Source organism: Schistocerca americana, chromosome 9 (assembly GCF_021461395.2).
Source record: "Schistocerca americana isolate TAMUIC-IGC-003095 chromosome 9, iqSchAmer2.1, whole genome shotgun sequence".
Classification (NCBI taxonomy): domain Eukaryota; kingdom Metazoa; phylum Arthropoda; class Insecta; order Orthoptera; family Acrididae; genus Schistocerca; species Schistocerca americana.
Genome location: NC_060127.1, coordinates 120,834,051 through 120,850,865, shown reverse-complemented (window position 1 = coordinate 120,850,865; position 16,815 = coordinate 120,834,051). Strand labels below are relative to the sequence as shown.

Below are 16,815 nucleotides of genomic sequence, written 5' to 3'. Positions count from 1 at the left end.
AAGTATTTCTCACTATAAATGGTGTGGCAACGCTGCCTCATACACTGCTCAGCCCTTACTTGGCATAACCGCCACTTTTCTTGCTTCTTAGTACAAAGAGAAGCTCGAAAGATCATCACAGGCCGTTGCAGCCAGTAAAAGGGCTTCGACACACTGCCTTAAGAATGTTCCCAATTACAACTTCCAGGATGCCTATGTGGTCTGGATGAGGGAGTGGCAGTGTTGCGTGGATGCAGAAGGAATGTAAACTCCTGTTCAGAAGAAAAACACACCACCCTTGAACGACTACAGATAGGACATTCATATTAACAGTATGTGTATATTAATGTGTTCTGGAGAAATTATCAGCATTTGAACCATGTCGGTGAATGGGTTTATGGAAAACAGCAGTATTGAGGCGCAACACCACCTACCAGTAAAATGAGCCTGCGGCTCTTGTTGTCGCTATGAACCGAAAATAATGGATCATCGTTACTTACGCAGACATGCAGGTTGCCTTGCAGACGTATGCACAAATCACACTGTCAAGTCAGTGACTTTAAAAGAGGGCGCATTATTGGCATGAATGAATGTGATGCATCCATCTGGGAAATTGCTGCTCATGTGGGATGAAGTGTTGCGACATTGCAACAGGTGTGTGTAGAATGGGTCACGCAAGGCTGTAGAACACGATGAGGTGGGTCAGGTCGCATCACCCAGGTCAACCCTCCACCCCTGTCCCACTGCGAAGATTGACACCTCATCCTAATGGCATTCCAGAACAGATCTGCGTTGTCATAGGCTCTAGCGCAACAGTGGGACAGTGTAAAACATCATAAACTGTCACAGATGGCTTGGTACACGTCTATGTTGCCCACTTCTCCTCCTACCTTTGACGAATGTGCATAAACATGCTAGATGGCAGTGGCTTACGGCACGATGTCATTGGAGACGGAAATAAACCAATACACGTTCTGTTTGTTTCAAAATAATGGCCATATTTTGGTTCGCCACAGACAAGTAGGGTGGTATCACAGTGACTGCATTCATACAAGACATACAGCTCCATCTCAAAGCCTTATGGTGTGGTGTGCTATTGGGTACAAGCACATATCACAGTTGGTGTTTGTCCAGGGCATTATGACCAGTGAGACCTACGTGAATGACTTCCTGCTACTCATAGCCATACCCTTTCTGCACAACCCCCTGACGTCATTTTTCAGCATGACATGTTGCTGGACGACATGTACCTTCTTGCGGTGTCATAGTATGTCAGCCTTTTGGCATGGCCTCCCAGATCACCAGACTTGTCACCATTCGAAAAAGTGTGGGATATGCAGAAACGACAGGTGCAGCGCTGTAACCCAGTGCTAACCGACCCAGATGAACTTTGGAACCAGGTGAATGCAGGATGGACGCTTATAACACAGTATGCCACTCCCATCTTATACGTGTCGACGCCATCATAGATGGAACAAGTTATCAGGGCCAATGGCGGACTCTGTGCCTACTAGGCGGCAGGACAATTTCTGCAGAACATACTGATGTATATGTCCTGTGAATATGAGCGTCCTATCTCTAGTTGTTCAAGGTGTTCTGATTTTTCTGAACATGAGTGTAGTTCGAAGAATTGTAAGGTTCCGTACATTGGAAAGGAATAAATCTCTTGAAAATAATTATTCTTGAAACTCTTGGGACAGTCCCTCTATTTATCACCTCTGGGCCCTGATTCATACAGGATACTGGTATTCAAATTTGTTAGTCATTAAAGTATATGAATTACTTAACATTATTACTTTCTTTCATCTAAGCAATTATAAATTTGTATTTTTTAACTGTAATAACATCAAGGTATGGAATTACAGTACTACATTTGTACATTGTGAGCAATCGGCTGGTGGTAGGTTAGCATATAACAGAACAAACGCTAAGGTAAAAATGCAGGTTACCACACAGAAATCTTTACAGGGGTCAAATAGTGGAACTGCATCATGCTTATTTTTACTTTTGCTAGAGATTTCCAGGGCAATTCTAATACAAAAAAAGTCTTACAGCTTATCACATATCTGGGAACATATTCCTTATGCTTCAACCTTTGTTAAAAGAGTTTCAGCTTCGATGCACAAGTTAAAATTCTCCCCAAGTTTCTAAAAAATGGCTCTAATCACTATGGGATTTCACATCTGAGGCCATCAGTCTGCTAGAACTTAGAAATACTCAAACCTACCTAAGGACATCACAAACATCCATGCCTGAGTCAGGATTCGAACCTGCGACAGTAGCAGTCACGCGGTTCCGGACTGAAGTGCCTAGAACCATTCAGCCACAACGGCTGGCCCCACGTTTCTACAGCAATAGATGTAGGAGATGTACTTTCATGAAACGAGGTGAATGTTTATGAAAAACGATGTAAATTCATCACGTTGCACCACAGCCAAGCCGGCTGGTGTGGCCGAGCGGTTCTAGGCGCTTCAGTCTGGAACGGTGCTAGTGCGACGGTCGCAGGTTCGAATCCTGCCTCAGGTATGGATGTGTGTGATGTCCTTGGGTTAGTTAGGTTTAAGTAGTTCTAAGTTCTAGGGGACTGTTGGCCTCAGATGTTAAGTCCCACAGTGCTCAGAGCCATTTGAACCATTTTTTGAACCACAGCCAATGCAGTACTTTTCTCATAGAATGAGAACTCAACTGTAAGAGATAGACATTTTTGGTTCTGGTTGGTTTACTGATGCACAGTGCGTCATTAGTCTGGCTCAGTAGGTTGTGGGTCACCACTCCAGGCACTGACCTGCAGCAAAGACGGAGCCCTCATTGGTGCAGACACCCGTGATCAGTGGCACATGCTGGAAGTCCCCAGAGCGCAGCAGCTGCGTGGGGTCCCGCGGGAAGAAGGCCCCGCCCTCAGCATCAGCTGGTTCCACTGTGCCCACGAACGGGAACAGCACACCGCGGGCCTTATCCTATAACGATAGATATGTCTCAGGCAATGTAAGTGTTCCAAATGTCTCAAAACCTCCATCTCTGGAGAAAGTAATCCGTGATCAGAGCAGGACATACCTCTTCAGTGCGGCCGAACATGGCGTTCTCAACGAGCAGCTGCGGCGGCTGTTTCCTCAGGAAGTCCACCAGCTGCTTGGCGTCGCCTGTCTTGAGGCCCAGGTGGGCGCCAAGCGCGAAGGAGCGATCCCGCATGCGGTCAGAGCACACACCGTCCCCCACAGCCACGCCACTGTGCGCAATGGCCCTCCGAAAAAGGCCTGCCGGAATGGATAACACATAAAACTGCGCCATTTGATTATATTACTTCTCATAAGCTCTACATCTGCATGTACGTCCATAAAGTGCATGGCTGATGATGCTTCCTATTGTTCCAGTTACAGTATAGAGTGCAGGAAGAATAACTGCTTGAATTGCTGTCTGCACACTGTAATTAGTCGTATGTGAGCGATATGTAGAGAGCTCATCTACATCTATGTGGATACTCTGAAAATCTCATTCAAGTGCCTGGCAGAGGGTTCATGGAACTACCTTCACAATTGTCTATTATTCCAATCTCGTATAGATGCGGAAAGAACGAACACCTACATTTTTCCGTACGAGATCTGATTTCCCTTATTTTATCGTGGCGATTGTTCCTATCTAAGTAGGTCGGTGTCAACAAAATATTTTCGCATTCGGAGCAGAAAGTTGATGATTAGAATCTCGTGAAAAGATCCCGTCGCAACGGAAAACGCCTTTCTTTTAATAGTGTCCAGCCAAATTCCTGTATCATTTCTGTGACACTCTCTTCCATATACAAATAGTGCTGCCCTTCTTTGAACTTTTTCGATGTACTCCGTCAGTCCTATCTGGTAAGGATCCTACACCGCGCAGCAGTATTCTAAAAGTGGACGGATAAGCGTAGTGTAGGCAGTCTCCTTAGAACGTCTGTTACATTTTCAAAGTGTCCTGCCAATAAAACGCAGTCTTTGGTTACTCCCCCATAACATTTTCCATGTGCTCCTTCCAATTTAAGTTGTTCGTAATTCTAATACCTAGGTATTTAGTTGAATTTACGGCTGTTAGATTAGACTGATTTATCGTGTAAGCGAAGTTTAACGAGTTCCTTTTAGCACTCATGTGTACGACCTCACACTTTCTATTATTTAGGGTCAACTGCCACTTATCGCACCATTCAGATATTTTTCTGCAGTTTGTTTTGATCTTCTGATGACTTTATTAGTCGATAAACGACAGCGTCATCTGCAAACAACCGAAGAGGGCTGCTCAGATTGTCTCCCAAATCGTTTATATAGATAAGAAAGAGCAAAGGGCCTATAACACTACCTTGGGGAACGCAAGAAATCACTTCTGTTTTACTCGATGACTTTCCGTCAGTTACTACGAACTGTGACCTCTCTGACAGGAAATCACAAATCCAGTCACATAACTGAGACGATATTCCATAAGCACGCAGTTTCTCTACGAGCCGCTTGTGTGGTACAGAGTCAAAAGCCTTCCGAAAATCCAGAAACAAGGAATCGCTCTGAAATCCCTAGTCAATAGCACTCAACACGTCATGTAAATAAAGAGTTAGTTGCGTTTCACAGGAACGATGTTTTTTAAACCCATGTTGACTGCGTGTCAATAGACCGTTTACTTCGAGGTAATTCATAATGTTCGAACACAATATACACTACTGGCAATTAAAATTGCTACACCAAGAAGAAATGCAGATGATAAACGGGTATTCATTGGACAAATGTATTATACTAGAACTGACATATGATTACATTTTCACGCAATTTTGGTGTATAGATCCTGAGAAATCAGTACCCAGAACAACCACCTCTGGCCATAATAACGGCCTTGATACGCCTGGGTATTGAATTAAACAGAGCTTGGATGGCGTGTACAGGTACACATGCCCATGCAGCTTCAACACGATACCACAGTTCATCAAAAGTAGTGACTGGCGTATTGTGACGAGCCAGTTGCTCGGCTACCATTGACCAGACGTTTTCAATTTGTGAGAGATCTGGAGAACGTGCTGGCCAAGGCAGCAGTCGAACATTTTCTGTATCCAGAAAGGCCCGTACGGAACCTGAAACATGCGGTCGTGTATTATCCTGCTGAAATGTAGGGTTTCGCAGGGATCGAATGAAGGGTAGAGCCACGGGTCGTAACACATCTGAAATGTAACGTCCACTGTTCAAAGTGTCGTCAATGTGAACAAGAGGTGACCGAGACGTGTAACCAATGGCACCCCATACCATCGCGCCAGGTGATACGACAGTATGGCGATGACGAATACGCGCTTCCAATGTGTGTTCACCGCGATGTCACCAAAAACGGATGCGACCATCATGATACAGTAAACAGAACCTGGATTCATCCGAAAAAATGACGATTTGCCATTCGTGCACCCAGGTTTGTCGTTGAGTACACCATCGCAGGCGCTCCTGTCTGTGATGCAGCGTCAAGAGTAACCGCAGCCATGGTCTCCGAGCCGATAGTCCTTGCTGCTGCAAACGTCGTCCAACTGTTCGTGCAGATGGTTGTTGTCTTGCAAACGTGGCTGCACGATCAGTTACAGCCATGCGGATAAGATGCCTCTCATCTCGACTGCCGGTGATACGAGGCCGTTGGGATCCAGCACGGCGTTCCGTATTACCTTCCTGAACCTACCGATTCCATATTCTGATAACAGTCACTGGATCTCGACCAACGCGAGCAGCGATGTCGCGATACGATAAACAGCAATTGCGATAGGTTACAAGCCGACGTTCATCAAAGTCGGAAACGTGATGGTACGCATTTCTCCTCCTTACACGAGGTATCACAACAACGTTTCACCAGGCAACGTCGGTCAACTGCTGTTTGTGTATGAGAAATCGGTTTGAAACTTTCCTCATGTCAGTACGTTGTAGGTGTCGCCACCGGCGCCAACCTTGTGTGAATGCTCTGAAAAGCTACTCATTTGCATATCACAGCATCTTCTTCTGTCGGTTAAATTTCGCGTCTGTAGCGCGTCATCTTCGTGTTGTAGCAATTTTATTGGCCAGTAGTGTATGTTCTAAAATCCTGCTGAATGTCGACGTTACTGATATGGGCCTGTAATTTGGTGGATTACTCCTACTACCTTTCTTGAATATTGGTGTGACCTGTGCAACTTTCCAGTCTTTGGGTACGGATCTTTCGTCGAGCGAACGGTTGTATATGATTGTTAAGCATGGAGCTAATGCATCAGCATACTTCAAAAGGAACCTAATTGGTATACAGTATGGACCAGAAGACTTGCTTTTATTAAGTGATTTAAGTTGCTTCACTGCTCCGAGGATATTTACTTCTACGTTGCTCATGTTGGCAGGTTCTCGATTCGAATTCTGGAATATTTACTTCGTCTTCTTTTGTGAAGGCATTTCAGAAGGCTGTGTTTAATAACTCTGCTTTGGCAGCACTGTCTTCGATAGTATGTCTATTGCTATCGCGCAGAGAAGGCATTGATTCATTCTTGCCGTTAACATACTTCACATACGACCAGAATCTCTTTAGATTATCTGCCAGGTTCCGAGACAAAGTTTCTTTGTGGAAACTGTTATAGGCATTTCGGATTGAGGTATGCGATACATTTCGAGCTTCTGTAAAAGATCGCGTCTGTTTAAATTTGGCATGTTTGTTTCGTTGTTTCTGCAACAGTGTTCTAACCCGTTTTGTGTACCAAGGAGAATCAGCTCCGTCGTTTGTTAATTTATTTGGTATAAATCTCTCAATTGCTGCCGATACTATTTCTTAGAATTTAAGCCACATCTGGTCTACACTTACGTTATTAATTTAGAATGAGTGGAGTTTGTCTTTTAGGAAGGCGGCAACTGAATTTTTATCTGCTTTTTTGAATAGGTATATTTTTCGTTTATTTTTCGAGGTTTTGGGGATGTTGTTGTGTATGTCTAGATTCATCGACTATAGTAGGTTTTTGAAAAGTGGTCTATCACAGGATAGTTTGCATCAATTTTCAAGCATCTGCCAGTTCACTTTTTTCAGCATGTCCGTGTCACTCTCCCATTAGTTAAACAAACCTGTGCTTCCCTTCTTTGTATGTGTTGAACATCCTGTGCTAGTTCTAATTCATAATGGCCCAACATACTTCAGCAATATTCTAGGATGGGTTTTGTAAGAAATCTGCTTTGTAGACACCTTGAATTTCCCTGGTATTCCGCCTATGAACAGAATTCTGCCACATGCTTTGCAGTATTTACAACTCAGCCATTGTGATCATTTCATTTCATATCCGTGAAATCAATACATCCTGGTATTTTTATGATTACAATTGCACAAAACTCCTCCAAAACTTAACGTAATTCTGCAGTCCAAGTTTAACGCAGTAGCAATATTAATTTGAAGTAGTACAGACAAAGCCCTTACGTTGCTGGAATCCTGAGACAATAGAAGTGTTCACTGGCTGCGGAAACACTAGATCACAGAGTAAACACAAGAAATCAGACCGCCTAAAACAAGACTAGCAATGATGTAACACTCGCAAGGGGCAAAGTGAACATACAACTCCCCAGTATAGAGGCGTATTTCGAGACAGCACTTCAACCCATTGCAGCACTGTGACTTATACATATAGCTGAGTGGGCAGCGCGACAGAATGTCAGTACTAAGGACACGGGTTCGATTCCCGACTGGGTAGGAGATTTTCTCCGGTCAGGGGCTGGGCGTTGTGTTGTCCTAATCATCATTTCATCCCCATATGCGCGCAAGTCACCTAAGTGGCGTCAAATAGAAAGAACTGCACCTGGCGAATGGTCTACCCGACGGGAGACCCTAGTCACACGACATTTACATTTACTTATACATAGTACAATGTTGAATGATATACACCCTGGTACAACATTAAAGAGAATCATAGCACACAACCAAATATTATGTCAAACACTACCAGGACATTTCTCTCTCTCTCTCTCAGTGTGTCTGCATGCAGGGACCGACACCAAATATAGGATTCACTTGCATACACCCAATCCACTCTTCACCGTTCTGTAATAATGATTGGCTCAGGAGGACACTAGAAGCAGATCCTGATTATCTATTCAGCAGATGATAGATCTTCAGCTGATTATTGTATGCATTGCTAAATAAAAGCCAACTAATAAATTTGCTTCTGATGTATTAATCACAAGAACAAATAATTGGTAGATTGAAGATAGGTGTACCAACTACAATTGTTCAATTGTTTAACTAATACAAATTATTGTACATCAAGTCACATAATAATTCATAAGCCTGTGATAAGCTACTACGTGATTAAGTGAACTGAAATTAAATCAAACCGTGTATATATTGGTCACTGAGCTCAACATATAAAATAAATAAGTAAAACGTCTGATATATACAGGAATTGCTCACAGCGAAAATCAATTGAAGTTCACACAAAGGCAACTAAATATGAGCCTAATTGACACACAATGCAACTGTGTTGAAGTTCAGACTCAAGGTAACAAATTAACAGTGAAAATCAACTTCATACTCAAAAATGGACGTACTGATAAAGTACAGCAGAAATAAAACAAAGTACTGAATACTGCAGAGAAACTCCGTCCCCTATGAACTCACACAAAATATTTCAAAGTGTCGTAACCGACGAAAAAAATTTGTAGAACCGAACACGTGCGTGGTTGGAGCACTATTCAGACGAGTACAGATTTTACCTCTTCAATCTTATAGCCAACTGTAAGTGACTACAAGATGGCCTCGCCTTTTTAAGGCCTTGGACCTCCCTCCATTGAAACACCTTGCATCTATGTCACATATTGACTTTCTGCTGTCAACAGCCTGATGAACTTCTTTTTATACATAAATGATGTCCAAAATGCGACTGCGGGATTAATATATGTTAAAAAAGATTAATACCTTACACTTAAGTCTACGTGCAGGAGTTCACCTAAAATTTAAAATAAATGCAAAGTTTTTGTTACAGTGCTAAAAATCAGTTCATAAACTCTGTGTCATCATTTGGTACAGTAAATATGGATATGATACCACTTCCCTCTTGAAGTAATTAGAATAATGACATTTAATAGTTTTTAAGTTATGGTCGAAAGTATGCAAATTGATACACAGTTAATTAAAAACAGAATAACAATATAAATCCTGTGAATTAAATGTTGCATGTACTGTGTCATTCGTCTGCCCACACACACTGGCTTGCTAATTCTGTAGGTTTCTTGTATTAAACATGTGTTGATTTTTAATTAAAGTTGAATTAAAATTTAATTATGTTACAAAATAGCAGTCGATGCACGTAAATGAACACTACAATTTTATAGCTTGATCTCTTTCGTACCTCAAATAAAATAAAGATTATTAATTATTTACTAAATTTCAGTTATACAAATCTTTTAGTACTGTAACTCAGAACACACACTAATTACAAAGCATATATGTATACTAACAGAATCATACTCCTCTCCTCTTTAATTTGACGTACCGTAGTCCTCCGTATTTATCATAGCTTGTGCAGTAGGCGTGCAATTGCAAACAATATAAAACTTGTTTCTGTGATCGCTGACAGCGGAATTGACATCATGTCTGCTAGTTTCGAGGCCCACAAGAAGGCAAACTATGGTACGTCGTCACAGCTCGTGACACTGTAGGTCTTACGAGTGCCAGGAGAAGACTCAGGCATGGAGCGAGAACTATTTTAGATGAGCTTAATCATTCATGGCTACGATTAAATACATGCAAGAATACGTATTGATTCTCCATGGGGCCTACACAGAGCCGAGAATTCCTTAAGTGTGGCAGACAATCCAACAACTGTGACGTCATAAGTTCGTTGTAAGGGCCTGTATTTCTCAGGGGCCCAAAGCTAGCCTGAATCTGATGGGTGCATGTGGCTCGCCAGTGTGGACCACACATCATCCACGTCAGCTCTGCCCGGCTCTACCATGCCCACCATAGCCTTACCTTGAACCGTGCATGCCTGGTGTTCATTTCATGGAGCACATGCGAACCCAACGCCATTCACGACAACACGAAGAAAGATGCCAGGCACCGACACTCTCAGCACAGGAACTGATGTCGGCATATTGACAACAAATTGTCACTATGAAATTACAATGAATGACAGCTCTGCCAGGCTCTACCATGCCCACCATAGCCTTACCTGGAGCCATGGATGCCTGATGACCATGCCATGGATCACATGCGAACAGAGCGCTAATCGTGACAACAGGAAGAACGATGCAGGCAACAGCACTCTGAGCATAGGAACTGATGTCAGCATATTGAAAAGAAATTCTCACTATGACATAATAATGAACATCAGCTCTGCCAGGTTCTACCATGACTGCCATATCTTTAATTGAAGCTGTGCATGCCTGGTCTCCATGTCCCAGAGCACATGTGAACCAAACGCCATTCGTGACAAGAGGAAGAACGATGCCAGGCACCTGCAATCTCAGCACAGGAACTGATGTCAACATATTGACAGCAAATTGTCACTATGAAATTACAATGGATGTCAGCTCTGCCAGGCTCTACCATGCCACCATAGCCTTACCTTCAGCTGTGCATGCCTGGTGTACATGTGATGGAGCACATGCAAACTGAACGCCATTCGTAACAACAAGAAGAACAATGCCACACACCTGCACAGTCATCACAGGAACTGATGTTGGCATATTGACAAGGAATTGTCACTATGAAATTACAATGAACGTCAGCTCCGCCAGCCTATACCATTCACACCATAGCTGTACTGAAAGTGTGCATGCCTGGTGTCCTTGTCATGGAGCACATGCCAACCGAACGCCATTCATGAAAAAACGAAGAACGATATAAGGATTCTGCACTGTCAGCACAGGATTTGGTGTCGGCATATTGAAAACAAATTGTCACTCTGAAATTACAATGAACATCAGCTCTGCCAGGCTATACCAAGCCCATCATAGACTTACCTCGAGCCGTGCATGCTTGCTGTCCATGCCATGGGGCACATGCGAACCGAACGCCATCCGCGACAACAGGAAGATCGATGCCAGGCACCTTCACTCTGAGCATAGGAACTGATGTCATCATATTGAGAGCAAATTGTCACTATGAAATGACAATGAACGTCAGTTCTGCCAAGCTCCACCATGTCCACCAGAGCCTTACTGGAGGTTTGCATGTCTAGTATCCATGTCACACGGCACATGCGACTGAATGCCATTCGTGACAACAGGAAGAACGATGCCAGGCACCTGCACTCTCAGCAAGGGAACTGTTGGCGTATTGACAACAAATTGTTACTATGATATTACAATGAACATCAGCTGTGCCAGGCTCTACCGTGCCCACCATGGCTTCCCTTGGAATCGTGCATGCCTGGTGTCCATGTCATGGAGCACATGCGAACCGAACGCCATTCATGACAACAGGAAGAACGATGACAGGCACCTGACCTTTCAGCACAGGAACTGGCGTCAGTATATTGACAACAAATTGTCACTATGAAACTACAATGAACGTCAGCTGTACCAGGCTCTATCATTTAAACAGTAGCCTTACCTGGAGCAATGCATGCCTGGTGTCCATGTCATGGAGCAAATGCGAACCGAATGCCATTCGTGACAACAGGAAGAATGGTGCGAGCCACCAACACTCTCGACGTAGGAATTGATGTTGGCATATTGACACCAATTTTCACTTTTGAAATTACAATGAACGTCAGCTCTCCTATTCTCTACCATGCCTACCATAGCCTTACTGGAGGTGTGCATTCATGGTGTCCATGTCACAGAGCAAATACGAACTGAACGCCATTCGAGACAACAGGAAGAACGATGGCATTCACCTGTATTCTAAGCACAGGAACTGGTGTCAGCATATTGACAAAAAAATGTCACTATGAAATTACAATGAACGTGAGCTCCCCAGGCCCTACCATGCCCACCATAGCCTTATCTCGAGCCGCGCATGCCTGGTGTCCATGCCATGGAGCACATGCAAACCGAACGCCATTCATGACAACAGGAAGAACGTTGACAGTCATCTGCACCCTTAGCACAGGAACTGATGTTGGCATATTGCCAACAAATTGTCACTATGAAATTACAATGAACTTCAGCTCTGCCAGTCTCTACCATGCCACCATAGCTTTACCTGGAGCCGTGCATGCCTGGTGTACATGTCATGGAGCAAATGCAAACCGAACGCCATTGGTGACAACAAGAAGAACAATGCCACACCTGCACATAGAAACTGATGATGGCATATTGACAACAAATTGTCACTATGAAATTAGAATGAATGTCAGCTCTGCCAGTCTGTATCATTCCAACCGGAGCTTTACCTGGAGCCATGCATGCCTGGTGTCCATGTCATGGATCACATGCGAACTGAACGCCATACGTGACAACAGGAAGAATGATGCCAGGCACCTGCTCTCTCAGCACAGGAACTGATGTCAACATTTTCACAATCAATTGTCAGAATGAAATTGCAATGAGTATCATCTCTTCCATTCTCTACCATGCCCAGAATAGCCATACTGGAGGTGTGCATGCCTGGTGTTCATGTCACAGAGCACATGTAAACCGAACGCCAGTTGTGACAATAGGAAGAACGATGCTAAGCACCTTGCACTCTCAGCACAGGAACTGATGTCAGCATATTGACAACAAGTTTTCACTATGCAATTACAATGAACGTCAGCTCTTCCAGGCACTACCATACTCAGCATAGCCTTATCTCGAGCCGTGCATGCCTGGTGTCCATGTCATGGAGCACATGCTAAATAAAAATGTCATTCGTGACAACAGGAAGAACGAAGCCAGGCTGCTGCACTCTCAGCACAGGAACTGATGTCCTCGACAACAAATTGTCACTACGAAATTACAATGAACGTCAGCTCTGCCAGTCTGTATCATGCCAACCAGAGCCTTACCTGGAGCCGTGCATGCCTGGTGTCCATGTCATGGAGCACATGCGAACTGATCGCCATTCGTGGCAACAGGAAGAATGATCCAGGCACCTGCACTCTCAGCACAGGAACTGATGTCAGCATATTGACAACAAATTGTCACTATGAAATTACAATGAACGTCAGCTCTGCCAGGCTCTACCATGCCCATAGCTTTACCTGGAGCCATGCATACCTTGTGTCCATGTCATGGAGCACATGCGAACCAAACACCATTCGTGACAAACAGGAAGAATGATCCAGGCACCTGCACTCTCAGCACAGCATATGATGTCGGCATATTGACAACAAATTTCACTATGAAGTTACAATGAACGTCAGCTCTGCCAATCTCTACCATGCCCACCATAGCTTTACCTGGAGCCGTGCATGCCTTGTGTCCATGTCACGGAGCACATCCGAACCGATCGCCATTCGTGACAACAGGAAGAACGATGCCAGGCACCTGCACTCTCAGCAAAGGAACTGATGACGGCATATTTACAACAAATTGTCACTATGAAATTACAATGAAATGAATACCCCTAGCGGCAAACAGGCTCTATGCATCTTCAAAAACAGGGACTTATCTCTGGCACGTTTCCCTTGAAACCCACATGCCCAATTTACTGTCCCACACTATGTTCATAGTGCTTCTGCCCATTATACTCATTACTCGCTGCTTTTCGCCGATTCCCGTATGAGTTTGGGCACTGTGTGTGTATCCCACAGAAGAGTATAATGGGCAAGGCACTATGAATATAGTGCGCGACAATAAGTCGGGAATGTGGGTCTCACGGGAGATAAGTCCCTGCAGTTGTACTATCCTCTGTGTCCTCGGTGGCTCATGTGGATAGAGCATCTGCCATGTAAGCTCGAGATCGTGGGTTCGAGTCACGGTCGGGATACACTTTTTCAACTGTTCCCGTTGACTTATATCAACGCCTGTATGCAGCTAGGCGTATATATTTCATAGTAATTTCATTCTAACGAGCTGCATGGTCACCGATGGTATCAGTTCTTTCGGACATGTCCGACAGAACAGATACTATCTTCATATATACAAATTGTCACTAGGTCGGGCCTAGCTCGCACACCTTCCACTCTCACTACTGGCCATATAACCAGCAGTTACTTCTTGCCATGTAACCGCCATAACTGCTTTCCCTGCTCGCTTCCCCTCTCGCTGGCCCTCCACCGTCTTCCAGATGGTAGGAAGCCAGCATGGATGGCATTTGCAGCATGCACAGGAACAGCCTCTGTTGTCACAAAGACAACCACTGGCTGCCATCCCTTGTCGCCAGAGGAATGAAGTCTGTGGCTCAGATGACTGTAGATTGACCATGGTGCGCCGCACGCTGCACACATCACTACAAACGAAAACTCTACCACATTTTTGACTGCCGTATCCCTTGTTAAAATTTGAACACGATCAATTTGTTACTCAGGATAAACAGAAAAAAACAAATCCATAATATTCAAGTACAGCATCAGTTGTGAGATGCTTGGCAGTCACGTCGATTACATATCTAGGTATAACACTGCAGAGTGACGTGACATGGAATGAGCATGTAGGGATTGTATAGGAAGGTAGTGTCAGTTCCCAAAAGAACAGATACCATTGATGACCGTGCAGCCTTCTCTAGAATGAAATGATAATTAAATCGACACCCTGGCTGCAAACAGACGTTGATAAACATCACTGGGGACATGTTGAAAGTGTGTGTCCCTAGCGGGACTCGAACCCGGGATCTGCTTACATGACAAACGCTCTATTTTATTTTATTTTTATTATGTTCGGTATTGTTCGTTGTGTTTGGTCTGGGTGGAAGTCACGAGACATCCGTTCAAGTTGATCGTTGATTCCTTTACTCATTTTTTTAGTACAGAGGGCGAGCAGCCCTCTGACCGAACACGCTGAGCTACCGTGCTGGCATTTCTATTTTTTTCGTTGTATATGTTCGGGGCGGACGTCTCATGATACCCATTCAGGCTGTTAGTTGAGCCGTTCACTCAGTTTTTTTTTTTTTTTTTTTCATTACAGAGGGTAGCTAACCCGTCTGACCGAATACGCTGAGCTACCGTGACGGCATCCATCTGTGCCACGGAGTGCACAGAGGGTACAGCGCCAGCAGTGACTTATCCCTTTCACGCTCCCCGTGAGACTCACACTCCCAACATGTCCACACCACTACATTCGTTGTGCACGTAACAGATGTTTGTCCTTCACACGAGTCCCGGTCGGGGCACACATTTTCAACTGTCCCCGTTGACGTATATCAACGCCTTTAGGCAGCTAGGGGTATTTATTTCATTATAACGAGCTGCATGGTTATCGATGTATCTGTTCTTTCGGACATGTACGAAAACCAGATACCATCTTCATATATAGTCAAGGCTCAGCGGCCATTTGGCCATCTTCTTCTGTGCGGATGCACAAACAGTGCCCGAACTCTTACGGGAATCGGCAAAAAGTCGTGAGTAATGAGTATAATGGGCGGGGGCACTACGAATATAGTGCGGGACAATAAGCTGGGAATGTGCGTCTCACGGGAGGCGCGCTAGAGATAAGTCCTGCAGTCGCAGTGTCCTCAGTATCCTCGGTGGCTCAGATTGATAGACCATGTACCCTGTAAGCAGGAGATCCTAGGTTCGAGTCCTGGTCGGGGCACACATTTTCAATTGTTCTCGTTGACTTATATCAACGCGTGTATGCAACTAAGGGTATTCATTTCAATGTAATTTCATTCTAATGAGCTGCATGGTCACCGATGGTGTCCGAAAGAACAGATAACATCTTTATATATATATATATATATATATATATATATATATATATATATATATATATATAGTAGATGATTGCCCATCGCACGAGTCCCGGTCGGGGCACACATTTTCAACATGTTCCCAATGATGTATATCAACGCCTGTTTGCAGCTAGGACGTCGATTTAACTATCATTTCATGTAAGGATTGTAGTAGGGAAGGCGAATGGTCAACTTTGGTTTATTGGGAGAATTTTAGGAAAGTGTGGGTCATCTGTAAAGGAGATCACATATAGGACACTAGTGCGACCCACTGTTGAGTACTGGTGGAGTATTTGGACTCCGTACCAGGTCGGATTAAAGGGAGACATCGAAGCATTTCAGAGGCTGACTGCTAGATTTGTTCGCAGTAGATTTGAACAACACGGAAGTATTACGGAGATACTTCGCGGAATCAAATGGGAATCACTGGAGGGAAGGTCACGTTGTTTATGAAGAGCGATATAAAAAAAAAATTTAGAGAACCGGCGTTTGAGGCTGGCTGCAGAACGATTCTACTGCCTCTAACGTACATTTTGAGTAAGGGGAACGGGGATAAGATTAGAGAGGCATAGAGGCAGTCGTTTCCGCCTCCGTCTGCGAGTAGAACAGGAAGGGAAACGGCTAACCTCCGTCACGCACCATACAGTCGCTTGCGGAGTATGCATGTAGATGTAGATGAAGTTGTCTGATCACTACAAGAACAGAGGATTATCTGATGGGTTTCAAGGTCAAGGCAAAAGTGCGAGCCACACCTAAGTTACGTGTTTGCTTAAGCTACAATGGGGCAGGCGTTCGTGGAATCTCTTCTGCTGACACCGGGACAATGGTTATTTTGTTAATACTTGACCATGTTCCACACAAATCATGTCGTCGACGTCATCTTCAAAGGCTCTGCCTAATGTTTTTGCAATCTGCTTAGTCTCTTTCAGAAAGTTACTACTCCAACACAAATGAGCCTATCGTGTGTTGATCAACTTTTTGAAAGCAATAGAACAGCAATCCTATGCAGCATGAGTCAGGCAACTCCTTGGTAGGTTTCCAGAGGTACGTATCAGCAGACATCTACACAGAGATCGAGTAAATTCCCGTAAATTACGGTAC

The 16,815-nt window shown here is 44.2% G+C and overlaps 1 protein-coding gene across 1 annotated transcript in view; it reads right to left on the bottom strand.

The window, feature by feature from the left end:
• Positions 1 to 16,815, bottom strand: part of LOC124550728 (esterase FE4-like) — a 133,416-nt gene that overhangs the window by 57,680 nt on the left and 58,921 nt on the right. The window contains exons 5-6 of the mRNA XM_047125448.1: positions 3,034 to 3,233; positions 2,765 to 2,936 (exon numbers count right to left, since the gene is read on the bottom strand). Coding sequence (XP_046981404.1) covers positions 2,765 to 2,936; positions 3,034 to 3,233 — 372 coding nt within the window. The remainder of the gene's footprint in view (positions 1 to 2,764; positions 2,937 to 3,033; positions 3,234 to 16,815) is intronic.